The 21,363-nt window shown below is 56.7% G+C and overlaps 1 protein-coding gene across 2 annotated transcripts in view; it reads right to left on the reverse strand.

Annotated features, from left to right (window-relative positions):
- HCN4 (hyperpolarization activated cyclic nucleotide gated potassium channel 4) overlaps positions 1 to 11,534 on the reverse strand; it is a 41,557-nt gene extending 30,023 nt beyond the window's left edge. For both annotated transcript variants that reach the window (XM_088025136.1, XM_028100464.2), the window contains exon 1: positions 10,747 to 11,534. In XM_088025136.1, the coding sequence (XP_087881262.1) occupies positions 10,747 to 11,534 (788 nt within the window). The remainder of the gene's footprint in view (positions 1 to 10,746) is intronic.
- Between the last annotated feature and the right edge of the window lie 9,829 nt (positions 11,535 to 21,363).

Genomic DNA, 21,363 nt, shown 5'->3' on the forward strand with positions numbered 1-21,363 from the left:
ACCCAGTCCCTCTCCGGAAGCACTGTCCACTTTCAGATGAGGAAAGCAGGGCGCAGGGAGGGGAGGTTTCGGTCCGGGGTCCTCACAGCTGGATGGGGCAGAGCTGAGCATCCACTGACCTCTCATTCACCACCGACCCCCTCGGCTCTGTCCTCAGAAGCTGTGGAGGAACACAGCGGGATGATGACTCCTCAGAGCCTCTGAGACAGGATGAACAGCTTGCCGCATTTCCTTCCCCTGCCAATTCCAAAGCCCATGGCGCTGCTGGCCTGCCCCCCAGGACTCCTCCAGGCGCAGCTGTGTAGTATGACCCGCACTCTCCCTGGATCCTCACCTCTGAACTCTTCCGGGGCCAGGTCTGAGCTTCCAGGAGGGGACAACTGTCCCCCAGAAGAGATGGCTGGGAGAAGGGGGTTGGGGTCCTTTGCCCAGCGAACAAAAAAAAAGATAGCCTGATGATCCCACGGAGGCCATGATCTCATGCAGGGGGAGCAGACCAGATACCACACAACAAGCTGGGGAGCCTCCGCCCTGTCCCCCAGCACAAAGCGCCGGCAGAGCCTCCGCAGAAAGAGACCCGTGTGTCAGGAATTCCCACTGCCCCAGGAGCACAGGGACTGCACAACTCCAGGATCATGCCTGGATCAGCCTCTGGGAGGGAGGGAGGGAGGTTCTCATCAGCTCCACTCCTCAGCGGCGCTGTCCCTGCCCTGCTGGCTCAATTTGTACTAATGGGGTCAGGATTACTGGTTCAATACCTATTTGGGCAATTAGCTTTGCTCTCTTCTCAGCCTCAGACTGGGCCCTGACCCTGGACACTGAGACAGGAAAGGACTTTGCTGAGGTCATACAGCGGGACAGGAGGAGGGTTAGGAGGGCAAACTCGGCGTGGGAGGGGTGGGCAGTTACAAGCTAGGAAAGCTCAGGAGGAGAGAACCAGGGCCTCCAGGGTGGGCCAGCCCCGATGCTGCACAGATGGGCCCCAGCTGCAGCGTCTCCCCTGCTGGACCGTGTTTCTTCTAGAAGGTGCTGATGGCCCTGATGAGGCCTGTGGGTCTTTCCTGTCCCTGTGGAAGGGAAAAGCGCCCTGTATCCTCTGACGGACGATAGGGGGGAGAAGCCGGCTTTGGCGATGAGTGGCTGGGGACTCGTGTTAATCATTGACAGGGGCTGCTCCAGGAACTGCAGGGTAATTACTTCTGGGCTCCAGGCCACGCACTCAGTGACATTAATGCGGCAGCCACACCTGCCTTCCGGGCGTAGTACAGCAAGAGAAGGGGGCTGTCTCAGAGGTTGGGCAGCTGGGGCCAGGGCCAGGAGAGCTCCCTGAGCCACAGGGACCCAGGGGGAGAGGCCAGGGAGACAGGCACACACATGCAAATATATGCACACATACTCAGACATCATTAGGGTCAAGACCCAGGGCAGTGGGGAAATAGTCCTCAGGGGAGAAGCACAGAGCTTAATAAGTACAGGTCCAAAGAGGCAGATCTTGAGTAACCTGCCCTTAGTGCCTACCAACACCCACCCCAGCGCCTTAGCTCCATCTCCCAGAAACCTACTTCCAAGAAAGTGTGCAGAATGGTTCTCTCTTTCCTTCAAATTCAGCTCAGATCTGCTTCCTCCAGGAAGCCTTCCCTGACCATCAATCCGTACTGATCTACCCTAAAGAGGAGCTGAAATCCTATTCTCTTCTTTGCTGGGCGGGTAGTGACCCCGGTCCTCCATAACGGATGAGAACAGTCTTGGAATGGAGCAGCTGATCTCTGAGGGGGCATGGCCCACCCTGCCCTTAAGCTTGCCCCTCCCCAGGCCCAGAAGACTATTAGCCAGCCCCATGTTATGTATTAATTTCTGAAAGCCTTGTTCACACAGACATAACACGTCCACCCACACGGATAAATGCTTAGACAGACACAAAATCATCAGCAGCCAATTATCAGGCCCCCGCAGCTGCCAGGAGCAGACCCGCAGGCCCCGCGGCTGGCTCCGCAATTTGAGGAGCTAGGAGTGCGGTGGGGTGTGGGGAGTCCCTCCATCAAGCCAGCACACATCCCTGCCCAGCCCCGAGCACCGCTGTGCAGAAGCTGCGAGCTGGCTGCCTGGCTGGGAAGACAGACACCAGCCCCAGACAACCAGAGAGCAGAGCGGGGCACGGAGCCGTCACGTGGGAGATTTGGTGGCTTCGGCGTCGAAGGTAGTGGAACCGTTGTTTATTTATAATTTGTACTTGCCCTCCCAGAGAGGCCCAGAGGCAGCTGGCTCAGATGCTGAGAGGTGTAGGAGCTCAGGGAGCTTAGAGAAAGGGAGGGCTTCTTACAGGGGAGGGTCCCAGGTGGGGTGGGCCACATGCCCACCTTGCCCCAAGGCCTGGGGCCTCTGGGAGGCACTGGGGTTGGTTCCGAGGCTGTGTTCAAGGACTCCAGCTCCTGACCCCAGACCAAGGCCTTATCTTGGTCTCAGGTTGAACCCGGATTCTGGCCACAGCGTGGGCCTAGACTGTGGCCTCAGAGAGAGACCTGACCTTGATCACACCCTGAGCCCGACCCTGGACACACAGTCCTGAACCAGGACTCCACTTCCTCACTTCTCTGAAGGAGGTAATGGATAAACCACGTGACCTCCTATTTCTCTGGTGGAGAGAACACAGGTTCCACTGGCTACCTGTCCCCTTCCCCAAGGAACCCTAATCATATCCAGGTGCATCAACCATATCCAGGCATCTGGATATGGTTCCAAAATCCCAGAATCTTCCATGCCAGTCAGGATCCTGATCTGGCAGCCCCAGGAGCAGAGCAACCCCAGAGTGGGGTGGAGGGTGGGGGTCAGGGCAAGCATGTCCCAGCCTCCAGACGCTGCATTTTCAGATACGGAAAGACTCCCTTCTCACTAGGTCAGCTTAAATTAAGAAGGGACTCAGAAAATACCTATCACTGCAAAATTTGGTAATGGAGCTTTGGCAACTGGAAAAAGGTCCAGTGACTGAGCGCCTGGGTGGCTCAGTCGGTTAAGCATCTGCCTTCGGCTCAGGCAGTGATGGAGCCCCGCGTCGATCTCCCTGCTCAGCAAGGAGTCTGCTTCTCCCTCACCCTATGCCCCTCCCCATATTCTCTCTCTCATGCTCTCTCTCTCACTCAAATAAATACAAACTCTTAAAAAAAAAAAAAAAAAGCCAAAACGCTCCAGTGACAAGACCATTCAGGACCTCTGGTTGGGGTCTAGGGATAGACTGTGGAATGTTAAAGACCTTTGCAGCCAGAGGTTACATACCCCACTGGGTTCTGATTTCATCTCTGACATGGACTTATTCTGTGGCCTTGGGCCAGCGGCTCTCTCCCTTTCCGGTTCTTTGCTCCCCTTTGATAAAATGAAGGCTTTAGGCCAGGGGTTTGCTAAGGCTTATTAAATCTCCCATGCCAGCTCAGCCCCGTCACCCCACAGCCCTCCGCACTGATAATGTGTGGTCAAACATTATCTGCAATGTTTTCATTCTCAGGAGAATGTTTGTAATTTAGCTTTTTAAAGCTAACAAAAAAGAAGGAGCAGGAGACAAAGAGGGACAAGAATGTGTTTCGAATCCTTGGGACCAGGTTCTGGTGCTTCATCGCTGCATGATTCAGGGCAAATCTTTTTCTTTATCCCATCAGAGACTCAGTTTCTTTATCTGTAAACTGGGGATAACAGAACCTATTGTTCAGGCCACCATGTAGAGTAAATAAAATACGAGATATAAAGCTTCTAGCAGTTTGGTACCTGTTACAAATGGTTCATAAATGATGGTTACTGACCTGGGAATCCAGTCTGGTCTGGATTCTGATCCTGGCTCTAGTCTCTGCTGGGCTGAATCGAGGGTTGTAAACTCAGAAGCCTTACAAGGGTCATCAGCTCGGCGGGTGGGGGAGGCATGGACGATTCGGCTGGGTATGGGATGTTAGGGACAGTGGGCAACCGGAGAGCAAACGCCAAATGAAATGGGGCAGCCTCTAGTCTGCTCCAGCTGCCTGCTGTGGTGTGGGAACGTGGGGCCAGAGCTGCCAGAGTTTCCAATTTTTCAGAGGAAGCCCGAAAGCCAAATTTCTATGTCACATCTTTCCATTTTAAAACTGTCTCAGATTTGTTATGACACACTATGCTGCCTAAACAGAACACATCTGGGTGCTGCCTTTGGTCCACAGGGTGCTGCTTAGCAACTTCTGATCTAAGTAGTGCTGTCTCATCTTGAGCACTCTTGGTGACAGGGAGCACACCCTCGCTTTGTGCTGCTTCCACCCTGATTCTGGGCAGGTGCTGATGACGAAGAGTGTCTTTGAGTGGCCTCCTAGGCTTTGGAATCACCGATTTCCAGGGCCCTGGCAGTGCTTTCTCAGTAAAGCCTGGCTGGCAGAGAACATCCTCTCCAAAGCCAAGGCAATGCCCCTGCCCTCCCCACGGCCCGCTCTGGCTGGGAAACGTGGGTTCTTCAATATCCCCTGGGCCCAAGCAGGACCGCCTGGCCGGCCTTAGTAGCCCTTCTATTAATTAGCAACTGGCAGTCACAGCTTTGTAAGAGTCCTTGAGCCAAGCAGTGTATGTGCTGGAGCTGGCTGCCTCCTTGGATATGTGACAAGCCCCTCCTCCCCACCTGGGCCAGAGGGGACTGCACCTTCTACTCTGGGCGAATTCCCCCAGGATGTCCAGTGTTGTCACAAGGGGCCACTCAGGCTGCTATGACACTGTCAGCTCCGTCATCTGTATGTGACCTGCTGCCTTCCGGGGTGGGAGGGGCAGAGAGAAGTGACAGGTAAGTCCAGCCCACGGGGGAGGCTCCTAGGCATGGTGCAGGGCAGTGGAGGGGGCACTGAGGTCCAGACAACCACCCCCCATCACCCGACAACCTCAAAGCGCCAAAGCAGCTCCTTTTACTGGATGTCTCTTCCCATTCCCAGGCAGCCACTGTCAGGGCCACCTCACACCCACTCTCCTGCCCTGACACCTCTGGACTCTCTGTCTGACATCTGTTCCTTCCCAGAAACCTCCCTGCAGCCCAGCGGTCGCTGCACTCCCTGCCCCTGCTCCTCCAGCCAGGCCCACCGCTCTGGCCCTTTGAATGGGAGAGAAGCCACCCAAGCAATGGGACAAGACTGGTTCGTAAGGGCCCTCCGGCTATGTGGCCTCCCTCTACTCACCCCACCCCATCGGCCAGCATCCAGGGCCAGCAGGGTCCAAGCCGCAGTGCAGGAGGGGAGGAAGGCTGTGAATCCAACACCCCCAAGCGTTTGGCTGACCTCTGTGGCTAAGGGTTCCTCAACCTGGTTCAGAGAAGTCACCCTGCTGTGCTCAGTGGTAGGGGCCAACAGGAGAAGACAGAGTCTCTGCCCTCAGGGAACTCAGTCAGGGAGCCCAGGCTAAGCAGAGAACATACACATGATCTGAAGCCCAGTCCTCCGAGCTCGGCTCTGGGCTGGGCACCAGCAGCATCAGCATCACCTGGGCCCGTATCAGAAATGCAGAATCTCAGACCCCGCCCTTAATTCTGACCTGATGAGTCAGAACCTGTAGTTTCACAGGATCCCCAGGCGAGTTGGATGACATGACAATGTGAGAAGCACTGCATTTGAACAAACCCACAGCTCCATCCAAATGCCCTGAGGTTGTCAGGCCGGGGACAGATGGATGATGGTGGGTGGCGGTGTGGCCCGAGAAGGCATCCCAGAAGACCCAGGGGCCCGAAAGCAGGGGAGAGGAGGGCAGATGGACAGGCAGACAGACAGGCAGACAGCCCAGCGCTGTGGGAGGCAGGCCACCTGACAGCCCAAAGCCTCACAGCTCACAGCAGCTAAGGGAACAAACAGGGGCAGGGCTGGGCAGGGGAGCAGACCCCAGCCTCGTCACGTAGCAGTCACACCACGGGGAACTGAAGCCTTGCCACGGGGAAAACCTGGAGCCCTGGCTCCCCGCCCCGGTGACACAAGGGGCCCGGCCCCATGGGGCTTCTGCGCACCCTGCATCCCGGGAGCTCTTGGGCCCTGAGCTGGGTGCTGGCCTTTGCCCCCAGCCCTGTCTTGTCAGGATGAACATGTCCTCATGACTGGAGAATCCTGCTGCCCCCTGTGCCAGCTAACAGCACTGCCTGGGCAGCTCACCTTGGAATTCCTCTCTGCACCAAGGCACCCTTCCCCCTCCCCTGGCACCGCAAGGCCTGCAGCTCCTTTAGGGCCTGGCTTTCTACACTACAACAGATAAGAGTGAGTGCCCATATTCCTGAGAGCAGAAGGAGCATTCTTGGGCAATGGCCTCCAGGAAGCCCCCCCTCCCACCAACCCAGAGCCGGGCTGCTCCCTCCTTCCTCCTCACCACCTCCTATGCAAACAGTCCGGCCTCTGGTTGAAGGGGAGAAGCTGGGTGTAGGACTGAGGAAACAGAAAAGTAGTGCCCAGACTGCCTCCTTCTGCATCTGACTCTGCTCCATTTTCGTGCCCATCCTGCCAGCAAAGGGAGGCCCCGGCCTCAGGTTACAGACGGCCCCAGGGAGCCCGAGCTCCAAGAGGCTAGCACCTGCCCCTGCCAGGCCAGGCACTCTTTGCTGGGATGGTCTAGATAGAGTGGGGTTCACAACCTAGATGGTCTTCAACTTAAGAGAGTCCACAGACCCCAGAAATTGAGTGTCCTGTTGTGTCTGGATATACGTGCCTCTTTATCGATAGACACTCTATAGTTTCCTGCAAGTTCTCACTTAGGTCCCTGACACAGGTTCAGAACCATTGGCCTGAGCCAAGGACAGAGACCCATGTGGTCCACCCAGGACTACGGGAAGGAGGCAGTGAGAGTGGGGGCGGGGCGTGGCTCCCAGCAGCATCATGATCTCTGACAGTGTACTGGAGCTGCTTACCTCCACAGGGTGACCACAGGTGTACAGGTCTGACGTGAGCAACAGGATTCCCATTGTCCTAGATGGGAAAACTGAGGCTCAGAGAAAGCTCATAAGCCGAGCAGATAGGGCTGGGCAAGTGATGTGACGGGGGCAATGGCAGTGCCAGGGGCCGGGGGCCCGCATCAGAAGTCAGGGTGAGGTCACCCTTGGGACTTATCAGACCCCTGGTCCAGGTTCCATGGTTTCAGAGTCCAGCGGTTTCTGTCCCAAGGAAAAGACCCTTTAGGGCACTTCTTCCCTTCCCTTCTTCACAGCTTCAAAAGGCTCAGGCTAGGAGACAGAAGAGCAGAGGGATGAGAAGGACCAAGCTTCTGTCTGCCTCCACTTTCAGGGCCAAGCTAGAGTTTGGGGCACAGGAGTGCCCCATCACTGACATCCCACGTGGGGATTTCCCTGCCAGCCCCCAGGTCTGCCCACACAGCTCCAAGACACCTGCTCAGACAGACACCGAGGCATACACACATCCAGGCAGAGCCCCTGAGCCTGACACTTGAAAGCCTGACAGGCTTCTGGGAACAAAACCAGGTACATTTCACTCGGATCCCCACTCCTTTCCTCTCTCTTTGGAAAAACACTATGTTTTATTTGTTCCGGGTTCCTGCTGCCCAGCTGGGCTCCCAAGACATGGCTCATGTGGAAGAAAGGACCCACCCAGGACCCAAGAGCTCAAGCAGCCTTGGGCAGGAGCCCAGGGAGCACTGCCCTGAGGGGCTGGCTGTGTGTCCTGGTCTCTTCCCTTACCAAACCTTAATATAAATTTTAAAAGGCAACTGGGAAGTGAGAGGTTCGGGTGGGGGGCGGGGGCAGACAAGGCTGTAGAGCCCGGAGGAGCCATGCGATAGCTGGGGCCATGGTGAGGAGAAGGGCAAGCAGCCCAGAAAAGCCTCTCATTAGCCATGGCTGCAGGTCCCTCGGAGTGGAGTCCACTCAGCCCTCAGAAAAGGCACCCAGGGCGCCTGGGTGGCTCAGTTGGTTAAGCGACTGCCTTCGGCTCAGGTCATGATCCTGGAGTCCCGGGATCGAGTCCCGCATCGGGCTCCCTGCTCAGCAGGGAGTCTGCTTCTCCCTCTGACTCTCTTCCCTCTCGTGCTCTCTCTCTATCTCATTCTCTCTCTCAAATAAATAAATAAAATCTATAAAAAAAATAAAAAAAATAAAAAAAATTAAAAAAAATAAAAAGAAAAGGCACCCAACCTTCCCCCCGCAGGAACAGGAGATGCCAGAAGCAGCCCATGACAGTGAGCCCTGAACTCCAAACTGCAAAATCAATCTATCATGGTTTGCTGGAGATTCTTTATTAAACCAATTCTGCTGGATCAATGCTTCCTGCCCGTCGAAATGATGAATAAATCCTCAACTGGCCTGAGCAATGCTTGCAGAAGCTCTTCTGAGGCTGAGCTGGGCAGTGGGGAAGGGCTCCATGCAGAGGCCCATTGGCCAGTGGCTGAAACTCAGCTTCGGGTGTTGGTGGGGGTGAGGCCAGTTTGAGTAGTGGGTTTCCTAAGCTTAGAAACTCAGCCAGGCCCTTGCCTCTTTGACCTTGTGCAGATGAGACCAGCTGTTTTGGCCTAGAGGGATGACCACTGCCCCTCCAGACACACACAGATGGTCTTTCTTGGATTTCTTTTCTTACACTCCACCCAGCCCCAGAGATGTGTGCTTCCAGCCACCTGTCTCTGCAGCTTGTGGTACAAACACAGATTCAAAGCCCAGTCTGACCCTTATCCTGCTGCCCATTTATCAATCCTATCAATCCCCCCTCTCGATCCCTGCCCCCCACCCCCACCCCCCCGCCATGTCCCGGCAGCCTGCAGTTAGTGAGAGAGTCTGCAGCAGGGGGACTGCAGACAGACATGCCAAGACGGGCAGAGGAAGATGGGCAGAGGAAGATCAGGAAGGCGGCGCGCGGGGGGGGGGGGGGTTCCCATTTATGCAATCAACCCAGTCCGAACCCTTCACCATCCAGGGTAAGGGGAGACTGGGAAGGCAAGGCCCAGTTCCCAGAAGGTGCTCAATCAAAGCCTGTTGTCTGTGGAGGCCCGGCATGCTTGGGGTTGGCCCCTCGCACCCCCCACATCCCACGCAATGGGGTTGGCGAGGAGAACCCTGACCAGAGGCTTTCCGACAATGAAGACAGCGGGGAGACGAGCAAGGGAAGGGAGGGCCCCTCAACGCTCTCAAGCGGTGGATACTGGTACAGCCTACCTGCTACCACCTCTAGGGAGTTCCGAGGGAGGAGGAGAAACCCAGGACACCCAGAGGGTGCAGGAGTTACAACTCCTGCCCATTCCTTCCTAGTTCAGGCTGGGAGCCTTAGGTCCTAACACTGACCGGAGCGGAGGAACCTGGTCCTGGGGAGCAGCCACGGTTCCTGATGGGAGGGTCCCACATTTGCTCACACAACTTGCAGACTATGCTTGTCTGTTTAGCCTGTGGCTTCCCACACTCTCTGGAATGGGAACCCTCGATATTAGGGTTACGAAGAGCAGTCCCTCGGAAAAAGGAAAGGTGGGGTGGGGGGGCTCTTGTCACCACTATTTTAAGCCATCGAGTGTTGCCTGACTGGTCACTCCCAGCACGAGAAATCTCTCTCATTGGATGGAAAATGGCTTTGCTCTCATTACAAACCTAGCTTCCCTGGAGTTTGCAAAGAGGGCTCTGGGTTGGCAAAATGCTCATTTATATTGGCAGGCTAGCAGGGTAGGCAGGGAAAGGAGCTAAATAGGGGGCAGGGCTGAGAGAGAGAGAGAGAGAGGGAGGGAGATGGAGAATGAATGAGACCTAGCTTTAGAGAGTGAATGTTTTTCAGACCCTCACTTCAGTTCTGTGTATCAGAAAAACTCAGGGGGGTGCTGAGGGGCCCCAAGACCTTGACTGGGATGGGGGGCATCCCTTATTTCAACTTCAGAGGCAATCACCGATCTCCTGTTTTGCAGATACCCCCACAGGCCCCGAGTGGTATCTGCTCCTCAGTGGCATCTGACTCAAGTGATGGGGGAGGGGGCAGGGTCCCTCTCCCCGACCGGCAGTCACACCATTTGTTTGCTGACCCGTGACTGACCCGGGAGAGTCCTAGTAGCTACTGGAGCTTGGGTCTCTGGGGTGAGAATGGGGCACTGGATAAGCCTGGGGTCACAGGACAGCTGCTCATCAGTCAGGACACCAGGCATCTTCCCTGACCACTGTGAGCAAGGTCATCCTATCCTGCTGGTCTGGGTACCAGGTGCCCAGGGTGCCTGCCCCGGGCCCCCCAACTTGCCATGAGGGTCTGGACCCAGGGATAAGGTGGGCATGGAGGACTTTTACCCTGGACCTCAGTCCTCCGGGGGCCCAGCTCTCCCTCCCCAGCTGCAGCTTCCCAGGGCACCAGGAGATGCTAATGCTTGGGGTCAGTGCCCAAGGAGCGGGCACCTCTGCCAAGAGGTCTGTCTCCCTTCATGGCCCTGCTCGTGAGGCGGAATGACCTGGAACTGCCTCTAGGATGGCCACCCTGACTCTGCAGCCCAGCACAGGGAGGTGGGATGTGTGGCTTAAAGTGGCAGAGCCTACTCCTGGCTGCCTGCAGGGCTAGGCCAGGCTCAGAACACCTTTTCAGCCGGCCTCTAATGTGGCCCAGATCCCAAGAGGGCGAGGACTGGAGCCTGGAACAGAGAAGAAAGTTCCCAGCGCGGTGCAGGAGGAGGTCTGGGGGTGTCTTGGTTCCTAGAGGCGCCCCACTTCTCTCGGAGCTCCCCGCGCGAGGAAGGAAAGTTAACTCCGGCTGAGAGGTAGGGCTGAGAGAGGAAGCATGCCTGCGACCCCTCAGGGAACCCAGAGGATCCCGTCGGCCTCCCTACCTGAAGTCGCTGTAGGGGTGGATAATCCAAAATCCGGCCGACTTCACCCTCTCCTGCTCGCGCTCCACGGCTTTCTGGCTGCCAAACATCCTCAGGGAGAATTTGTTGACCCCGGGCTGGAGCATTGCTCCGAACTGGCGCTGCATGAAGCCGGCCTGGCCCAGGCGCACCTCGGCCTCGGGGAGGATCTGGTCGCCGGCGGCCGCGCCTCCCTCCACTTTGATAGCGGTGTCCACCGAGGGCTGCTCGCAGGAGACGGAGGCCGGCTGCGGCGGCTGCTGGGGCGGCGGCGGCGAGGCTGCGGGCTGAGCCGAGGCGCCGGGGCGCTCTGGCTCGGCCGCCAGGCCCGGGGGCGTCCTGTCCTCTCCGGGGGACGCGTCGCCCTCGGCGATGAGCCGCCGCTCCTCCGCGGAGTCATGCAGGTGCCCGTGACTGCTGCCGCCCCCCGCTCCGGCGCCGCCGCCGCCGCCCCGGCTGCCCAGCGAGGCCAGGCTCCCGCGGAAGCGCCTGCAGTCGCCGTTGGTGCTGGACTTGCCCGCGCCGCGGGCCGGCCCCTCGCCGTCCGCCGCCCCGAGGGCCGCGCCCCGGGGCTCCGTGCCGCCCGCGGCCGCCGAGGGTGAGGGCGAGGGCAGCGGCCGCAGCCGGATGCTCCTGCGGCTGGGGTCCTGGCGGCCCCCAGCCCCCTCCTCCTCGGCGTCCTCTTCCTCGTCCATGATCCACGCCTTGGCCCCCACCTGCTGCGGAAGGCTGTAGAGACGCTTGCGCATGGACGGCGGCAGCTTGTCCATGGCGCCAGGGGCCGAAGCCCGGCCGGGGCAGGGGCGCGGGTGCGGCACCGCCGACCCGCTCCAGGTCCGCCCGCCGGTCACTCCGCCCGCGGGGACGCGTCCTTCGCCGCCGGCTCCGGGTCGCCTCAGGCGCCCATGCTTGGGCAGGCTAGGTGCCGCGGGGAGGCTCCCAGTCCGGCTCCGGGTCCCCGGGCTCGCCGCGCTGCGCCTCCTCCCGGGCCAGGCTGGGCGCGGGGACCCCGCGCTCCCTCCCTCTCTCCCTCCCGCGTTCGGGGGCGCGGCGCGCGGCCCGGCTCCAGGCGCCCCGCCCCCGCGGGGAACAATGGGCGCGGGTAGAAGCGGCGCTGCGGCCGCGGAGCTCGGAGAACCGCTCTGGAGCGCAAAGCGCACGACCCGCGCGCCTCCCGGGCGTGCGTCCCGCGGGCCGGCGGGCTGTCAGTCTGTCCCGCCGCCTCGGCTTTGTGGCCAGCCACTCGCGAGCTCGCCTCGCCTCCTCTGGCCAAGCCCGGCCGGCCGGTCCCGGGGCTCCCGCCGCAGGCGAGCGGAGCCCAGCGGCCCGCCGGGCTTACATCAGCGGCCGCCTCCCCCGGAGCGCCCTCCGGCAGCGCTCGGCTCCCGCGCCCCGGAATATTCATGAAGCCGCCGCAGCTCGCGGGTTGCCATAGGAGCGGCTCCCGCAGCCGGGCCTGCCTACCTGGGCTTCTTAAAGGAGCAGCCGCGCGCGGGCCGGGGACCGGGAGGGGGGCGGGGGGCGGGGGGCGGGGGGCGGGCCCCACCGGGGCGCAGGGTGGACCCTCGCCAGACCTTAGCGGCTGGGGGGAGAGGCGTCCTTAATCCTACACCCTCAAATACCTTTCCTTGGCCAAGGCTGGGAGCGCGCCCCAAGTCTAGGATTCCAGCTTGGGCTGCGAATTTCCACCCCAAGACTGGGCGGGGGGAAGGGGCGGGGGACGGGGTTTCCCGATCTCTCCTCCGAGCTCTAGGTTCGCCTTTCCGCGGCGGTTTAGCTTCTCAGCCGAGTCTCCGACCCACCTCAAGGGAGGCGGGCGGGTCGTCTGGATGCGGAGCCCCAGGCCTTTCCGCCAGGCGCCTGGAGAAGGGGTTTCCAGGAAATGCGCTGCCTCTGGGCTGCTCCCGGGGTTTTCCTGTGACACGGGCGGGGGGCAAACCCCCGCCGGTCTTTCCCCTGCGGAGCCTCGCAGCAGCCTAGCAAGGAGGGCGTGGGGAAAACCCCGGGAGGCACCGGGCGCGCGAGTGAGACCCAGGCCTTCGAGGTAAGACTTCGAGGAAATGCGCCCACAGCTGACGCGGGGTCGGATCCCCGTGCGCACCTCCCCGCGGGTGGTTCAGGTGGGGGTTTCTGAGACCAGCGGGGCTGCAGCGGGGAGCCAATAGGCAGGCTGCTTTGGCGGCCTGGCACTCTGGGGCTAGCTGTGGACCTTCATCCTGGGTTCCCATCCAAATTGTGACACCCCTATGTGGACCAACGCTAGAGGAGTTCCCGCTCCATCCAGGCCCCCTACCCCCAAGCAGCTATACAATCCCCTCCCCTTATGAGTCTGCTCCCCACCCCCACCCACAGGCCAGCAGGCCATCCAGCTGTGTGTCCTCTCTCTGTTTACCGTCTCCGGGTTTATGGACAAATCCCACCAGGTCAGCCAGAGATACCTCTCTCTTCCCCTCCACACCCCAGGACAGCCTGACACCTCCCATCCACACAGGCGGGGCTGCCAGATCCCCTCTCCTTGGCCTGGGGGCCACCAAGATGGCCCAGGGGTTCCTCAGATCCTGTCAGGGCCAAGATTAGCCAAAAATGGGGCATTAGAGGGAAAAGGTTAGCCAGAGAAGGTTGGAGTTTGGGTTAATGCTGAAGTGGACCGTCAGCAAAGTCTGACAGGAGGGGGGCAAAAAGGTCCGCTAGCACTGCCATCTCTCTGAGGAATAGCATGAAGTTTTTCTTCAAAGGATTTTTTACTCTCATTCTTAGCCCACTTGGGACCACCTCCCCCACCCCATTCAGAGCAGAAATTTTGGAAGCAAGGTAGGAGGACGAAGCCTGGCAGGGGCTTTTCTGTTCTACCCACTGGACCACAGGACCAGGGGGGAGGGAGGGAATGACTAGGGTGATGACATCACCGCTAGCTGGCATCTCTACTTTTGAGCAGCTCTGAGCTGACAGTTCTCTGCACAGATGCTGGGAGGCCTAATCCTTGAATGTCCTTGGGTCTCCTTGAGAAGGAGTGTTCTTAACGGGCTGAGAGCCCCGCCTGCCCTGATGTGCCAGCCATAGGAAGAAGACCTCCGTTTAACTCACTTCTCTGGGCTTCTGTATACAGCCAGGAGCTAGTCTGCCCTACCCCAGCTTCAGGAAGTCAGCCCAAACAGGCTTCCCAACGATCTGTGGTAAGGGCATCCTCTCTTCTGGGTACCCTTCCTGGCCACCCAAATCTTGGCCATGTCCCACCTTTTAGTCCCCATGGCCCATGAGCTCCCATCAACCTGAGCACTGATTACACAGTGCAGTCTGTGTCCCTGTCACAGTCGGGGACAGTCTGTGTCTCCATCAGGACTGAGCTCCCTGACGGCAGGACAGATTCGACTCATCTTGGGGACCTCAGAACCAAAACCAGGAGGGACAGAGAGCAGATCAGTAAACATCAACGATGCATGAGTGACCCTGGAAGTTAGCTAATGCCATTGAAGGGGATCCTTGAAGTCGATGGAGGATATGATGGAGGTATAGGCCAGGGGTCAGGGCCCTCGAATTCCTCTCCCTCTAGCACCTCACATACTCTCCATTTGGTTAGCACCACGCATCCAGGACCATCTAGGACCGCCCTTGGGTGCAGAAATGACTATCAGATAAAGTAGGCATGTGGTGACACTGGCCTCTCCTGTCTCCTCTGTGTGAAAACCCCAATGGAGGACAGCTGTGGCATGCCGGCTGTGTGGCGGGTAGAGGAGGAAGAAACCCAGCCCTTGACAGGCCCCAGTTGTGGGGAATCTTGGTCTCACCCTTAGGAAAGAGGAGAAAACGCAAGATAGGAAAGAAATGTGTACTAAATCATGCCTCAACCCATGAGAGATTTGAGGAGGGGGACCTCGCTGACCTTGGGGTAGCTAGGGAGGACTCCCTGGAGGAAGGGGTCAGATTTGGTGAGAGACACGTATCTAGCACCTTAGAGTTTACACTTCATCTGTTAAACCACATGAAATTTTTGTGGACCATTTTATGATTTCAGTGGCTCTACCTAACATTCTTACTCCCATTTGTAAGCAAGAAAACTAAAGTCCTGAGACGTGCCTGCCAAATGTCTCAGAGCAAGAGAAGCTGTGGAGCTGGATCTCCAGCCAAAGGCCCCACAGGTCAGGCTCTTCTCGGCTGCCCAGCTGACTCACACAGGTGGGGTGGAGGGCAGGCCCAGGTGCAGGAGGGAGGAGAGGCGGTTCTGAGTCTGGTGTGGTTGAAGCAGAGAGACAGTGAAGAATGGAGCCTCCACATTCTGTATTCTCGCCATTGCTCCAGCCAGGTCTCATGCCTTCTCATTTCCAGTGCTGCCTAGAAAGCCTGGGGTCTGTTCTGGCTCATCTGGTAACACAATAGATGGGACCTGGGGACTCCGGCAAGGGGAAGGCCCTGCCTCTGGACTGAGATAGAGAGACCTATCGCTGTCAGCTTCAGTGGGGAACTGAGTGTCTCTGAGAGACAGATGTGCTTCCTGCAGGGCTGCAGGGGCCCTGGGTATTCCTGGAATGCAAACCCAGAAAAAATCTGGGTCTAAGAGAGAAGGGGCTGGTGAAGATGGGCTTCTTAACCTTCCAGAGGAGCGGAATGGGAATGTAGCTAATTATAGGTCAGTCTCAGACCTTATTTGGTAGGAACCTGAATGGGCAGAGGGGGTTAAGAAATTCTGAAAGTTTATTTGCTTTTTGGCTGAGGGCATTGTTCTTGCTTAAAGAGACAGCTCAGAGGTAGGGGTGTGACTCCCACACCGTGTAATGCCAAGGTTTTGGCCAGTTCTGCCTGAAATTTAACAAAAAAAAAAAAAAAAGAGAGAGAGAGAGAGAGAGAGAAGGAGAACAATGTAGGATATTTTAGGGTAAGGTTGCCAACTGTCCTTCTTAGAAGTCTGTCTTTATTCTAACATTATATCCTTGCTGCATTTTCTGTGTTGAAATGCCCTTTTATGAAATCATAGTGCTAGAAGATGGTATTTTTTATGTCCTTGGCTAAATAAAAAGTTGGCATGGGATTCTGTGTTTGTTCCCAAAAATCATTTTTGAAATGTTATTGGTCTGTGAATTCCAAAAATCCGGGGGCCCCCCGCTGTAAACAATAGAACATGAGACTGGGAAACCGAATTAAATACTTCTCTGTCATTTACTGCCTGTGTATGCCTCAGTCTTCCTCATGTGTAAAATGGGTTTAATGATGTATACCTCATAAGTTATTGTGAAGACTGAGAGAATGAATGCTTGGAGTATGACATCTCATTTGTAGTAAGTTCTCAATAAACACTGAATGATGGAATATTGAATAAAACTTGGAATATCCAATGGAGGCTATTGCCCATGGAGGAGACACTTGGCCTTTGGAATCCAATTTAGGTCACATATTTGTCTTAAAATTGCTGTTGGGACAGAAGTGATGTCTTGCTATGCAAGATTGTTTTCTTCAAATTCTCTGTCCCTGGTAAGTCTTGGCTGAGTCTCCAGAAGGCATACTTTCTTCTCTCTGGGATGAGCACTTGCCTAAGTGGGATCAGAGGAAACTGACTCAGAGGTCACACCCTTGACCCTATGCTCAAGGCCTCCACCATACACAGGTGCAACTTAATCTTACTGTTTAGGGTAGATATGGTCCTCCCAGGACACCTTCTGCTCTGCTCGGAGGCAGGTCTGCTCTAGGGGCTGGAATCAGGGATATGTAAACTTCCTGCTGGCAGTTCTGACCTGGGGATGAGGCCCCAAGAAGGAGTATGTAGATGTATGGAGAGAACAAATCAATCACCTTGTCTTGACCAAGCCTTGGTGCCCATCCCTGAGCATAGCCACAAATGGATGAAGGCCGAGAAGACAGTGAAATGCCCTAGATGGGCAGTCCTCAGTCGGTCAAAGTGGTGAAAGGCCATTCCAGGGGTTTGTAATCAAGGGTCAGAGTAAGTGGTTCAGAAGCTCAGAGCAATGGTGCTTCCTGAGTGTGGTGAAGGTGGGCTTCCTGGAGGAGGTGGAAAGTGAACTGGGTTTTCTAGACAGTGGTGTGTGTGTGTGTGTGTCTGTGTCTGTGTGTGTGTGTTTCTTATGGGGGAAACAGTGAATGGAGCAGCCTGGCAGGAGTAAGGCCTGCTGCATTCTCTGTGGGATAAATGAGGAATTGCCAAAGGATATGCCTAGGGGAAGGGTCCAGCTTAGGGGGCCACTAAATGGTTGCTCTAAGCTGGCCCTAGGAGAAAATCTTCTGTCCCAATAGAAGGAAGGTTACTGGGTCCTTCTGAGCCCCTCCTCCCAATACCCTCACCCCCAGAGTCTGGCTGCAGAAACTACTGGGAGCCCACATGCCCACCCTCCCCCAGTGATATTAAGGCACTAGTGAAAGAAAGTCCCTACAGGCTCAGTTTCCTATTGGGTTTGCCATCTGCTTTCTTCTCAGCTCTGCCTGGTTTCCTTAGGATCTGGGAGTGTGAGCCATGGCATTGTCCCCTTCACCACCCCCTGCCTCTGTGCAGGACCCCACCTGTGAGTACCCAGAGCCTGGCCGAGCATAAAGCCCTTTCATTTCCAGGCCAGCCCTTGATCTCTCCATTCTCCCCATCCTATACTCCCAACTACTCCCTCGGGACTTGGCCAAGGCACTGGCTGGGACATCATGCCCCTCTCCTCTCAGGGAGGCAGAAGAAAGATGTGTTGACAGCTCAGCCAGGTCTGGACTGTGTCTCTGTATCCCACTAGGGCTCCAGGACGTCTGGGCCACCTGGACTCAGAGCCAGGCTGGAGAGTGAGACACTTGCGGGGGGGGAGGCCCCCAAGGTGCTGGCTGAGCCGAGCTGCCAAGGAGCTAAGTACCAGAGACTCCTCTGTCCCACGTCTGGAATTCACCATATATCAGAGCTGAAGTGAGTTCAGACAGGGGCCCCAGGATGGTTTCAACACCCTGGGCTGGAGGAGTTAGGAAGGTAAAGGAAGACACAGGGTCGCCTGGGAGAAGGGGGAGAGGTGGAAGAGAGTTGGCAAACAGGGCAAGGTGGGGGGGGTGGGGAGTGAGGAGCGCTGGGGGTGGCCCTGAGACTGGGTTCAGCCTGCAGCCCCCACTAACGCTGGGCTCCTCCCTTCGGCCAAGCCTTGCTCCTGCTGTCCTCCCTGCCATGCCCACTGTCCTCTCCCTCACTCCTCTATTATTCTTCTTACCCAATTTCACATCAGTCCTGTTTTTGTTCAACTATTCACCCATTTATTTATCTAGCCGGCTTGTGGAGAACCTACTATATCACCCCAAAGATCCAGCCCCTAATCTTTAGCTACCACCGTCTGTGACAAGAATAAGACAGAGACAGAAACTCTTGTAAAGAAGCCAGGGACCAGGGTCATGTGATGTGACCAAGTGGCAGGAGAGCAGAGGAAGGAGGAGGAAGGACATGGAGGAGGGGAGCAGGGGGAGATGGTCCTGCTTGAATTGGCTTTTGCAATGTGTGATTCAGAAAAGTAGAAGCAGAGAGGTGGCCCGTGCCAGGTGAAGGGCACAGTGTGAGCAAAAGAGGCAAATGGAAGTGACTAGACCTAATGAGCCAGGACTTTGGGGACAACCACCAGGTTGGGCCCTGGGAGCCCAGCCCTGCACTCAGTTCTGCAGTAAGTGGACAAGAAAAGAACGACACAGTCCCTACTCTTGGAAGCTCACAGTGGGATGGAAGAGATTAAAGTAATGGCACCAAACCATTTAGTCACCTGCCGGCGGGAAGGGCCTGGACCCCGGCTGCCTGTGGGCCCATGGCGGGAGCCACAGCTAGGGTTGGCAGTTGGTCTGGGAGCTCTGCTTTCCAGCTCCCCGCAAAGCACATCTTTTGTGCAGGCCCCATGGCCCAGCCTCCCTCCCACGAGCCCTGCACGTCAGGATAACCTGCTATTACGTGAGCCTTTCCCTGGACGCCTTCCAGAGAAAGACAGTTCCACTGCATAATGAGAGCTGTGCCCCACAGGCCACACTGCAGGATCCAGAGCAGAGACAGTGTCAGGGAGAGGGTGATAGAGGCTGTGACAGGGGCTGTGACAGACACTGTGACAGAGACTAGGAAAGGGGCTGTGACAGAGTCTATGATAGAGTCTGTGATAGAGGCTGTGACAGAGTATGTGACAGAGGCTGTGATGGAGCCTGCAACAGAGACTGTGACAGGGGCTGTGACAGAAGCTCTGACAGGGGCTGCGACAGGAGCTGTGACAGAGTCTGTGATGGCCGCTATGACAGGGACTGTGATGGCTGGGACAGAGGCTGTGACAGAGGCTGTGACAAGCTAAGATGGGGCTGGGACAGAGGCTGCTATAGGAGCTTTGACAGGGTCTGTGATAGAGTATGTGACAGAGGCTGTGACAGGGACTGTGAAAGAGTCTGCAACAGAGGCTGTGACAGAGGCTGCGACAGGGGCTGTGACAGAGGCTGTGATAGAGTATGTGATAGAGGCTGTGACAGAGGCTGTGATAGAGGCTGTGACGGAGGCTGTGATAGAGGCTGTGACAGGGGCTGTGACAGAGGCTGTGATAGAGTCTGTGACAGGCTGTGACAGGGGCTGTGAGAGGTATTGTGACAAAGGCTGTGACAGGTCTGCGACAGATGCTGCCACAGTGCTGTGACAGAGGCTGAGACAGGGACTGTGAGAGAGCCTGGGACAGAAATGTGACTAAGTCTGGAACCACAGTCAGAGTTGGGACAACAGCTCCTGGAGCCCAGGCCCACACTCCCACGGTTGACAGAGCAGTTGGCGGTGACAGCAGCAACACAGCAAACACATGGGCCCAGCCAGGCCCAGGCACTTGTGGAAACGCCGACAGGCTGAAGCTGCCTCAGGAGGAGAGCAAGAGGGGCTGAGAGAGGCCGGTTCCCAGCAGCTCTGCCATGAGTTCCTGCGTGGCCATGGGTAAGCTTCTGGGCCTCAGTTTCCTTGGTAATGCCAGCCTTGGGGAGAGGCCGGATCACAGAAGGAGTCGGGAGCAGATGTGGAGGGACCGAGGATCCTTGTGAGACTCCAAACTATTGCCCGGGGTCCCGGAGTCTCCCCAGCCCCCCAAACACAGCCTGCTGACTGAATAAGGAACACACCTTCCACATACACAAACAACCATTTCCCCCATGTGTGGGTGCTAGCGTGATGACTAAAACACCAATTTGTTTTAAAGTAAAACTGAATTCATGGCCATGATGACTGACATTTGTGGAGAGCTAGCTCTGTGCCAGGCGCCGCGCCGAGTGCTTAGCATGGATCAGCTCATGTAATCCTTGCTAGAGTCCTGGCCAGGTAAGTGGTCTTATCTCCATTTTACAGATGATTAAATTGAGGCTAAAGAGGTTGACTAACTTACCTAAGCTCCCACGGGCAGAGGAAGAGCCCGGGTTTGCAGGTAGTTACGTCTGACGCAGTGTCTTATCCTCGCCCACCGTGGGCGGCTTTCTCAATCACAACTGCTATCCTGTCAGATGTATTTTGAAGTTTCAAAGCCAGAGACTTTTTCAGTGAAAAAGAGGTCCTCATACACGAATCGGCTAGGACCTACCGTGTATAGCCTACAGCAGCCCTGCAGAGGCAGCCAGAGAAAATCACATGGTTGCCTTGACTGGAGCTTCCTCAAGTTCATGGTCTTTAATGTCCCTCAGTGCTGCCTGGCAATCCCACTGTATTTCCCTATCTGCCCTGTCTTCGTGCCATTCCATCAGTTACCACTCTCCCAAACTTCCGACCTCTTCCTAGAGGATCCTTCCCATCGGCATTTAAGCCTGATCAGATCCCTTCGATCCCAAAAGGTCCTCTTTGAACCCCACTGTCTCCTTCTCTCCTTCCCCCCACCTCTAACCTTCTTGAGAGGGAAGGCTTCCCTTGCCCTCGTGCCTTAGCACACGGCGATCAGGCTCTGCTACCCCCGTGTCTTCAGCAAGACCAGATCCACCTTTCATCCCTTCCCTGACTTGTCCTCTGGGCATGATGTGATGCAGCTGACCTCTTCCCCCTTCTTGAAACATCCTCTTACCTTGACTGGGAGCACATCCTCTCCTGATTTCCTTTACGTCTCTGGCAGTCCTCAGTTTCCCTCCTCTGCCAACTCCTCACTTATTGGTGTCATTCCTGACTCTACTGCATGTGCTTTCTTTTCTCATGCGATCTCTCTCCTCAGACACTCTCACCCAGGCCCTTGGGTTTGGTTCCCATCCATGTCCTCAGCCCGGACCTCTCCCCAGGGCCCCAGACCTGTTTGTTCAATGGCCTCTTGGATGTCTCACAAGCACCTCGCACTCCACACGCTCTTCTCCAAAGACCCCTGTTCTCCCCACTCAATGAATGACACCACCATCCTTCCAGTGGCTGAAGCCAGAAACATGGGCATCATTCCTGACTCCTTCTTCCACTACCAGCTCTGCCACCAGCCCCCATACCCAATCAGTTCCTAAGTCCTGCTATTTCTCCTCCATAAATATCTCTCAAATACATCTACTCCTTACCATGTCCACTGACACAACTCCAGATTATTTCTTGCCTGGGTTATGGCAGCAGCCTCCTAAATGGCCTCCCCACCTCCAGCCTTGCCTTATTATAGTCCATTATCCATGCTGCATCCAGAGTGGTTTTCC

Source organism: Eumetopias jubatus, unplaced genomic scaffold (assembly GCF_037043125.1).
Source record: "Eumetopias jubatus isolate StellerSeaLion01/CBP00866 unplaced genomic scaffold, mEumJub1_p1.0 scaffold_7, whole genome shotgun sequence".
Lineage (NCBI taxonomy): Eukaryota > Metazoa > Chordata > Mammalia > Carnivora > Otariidae > Eumetopias > Eumetopias jubatus.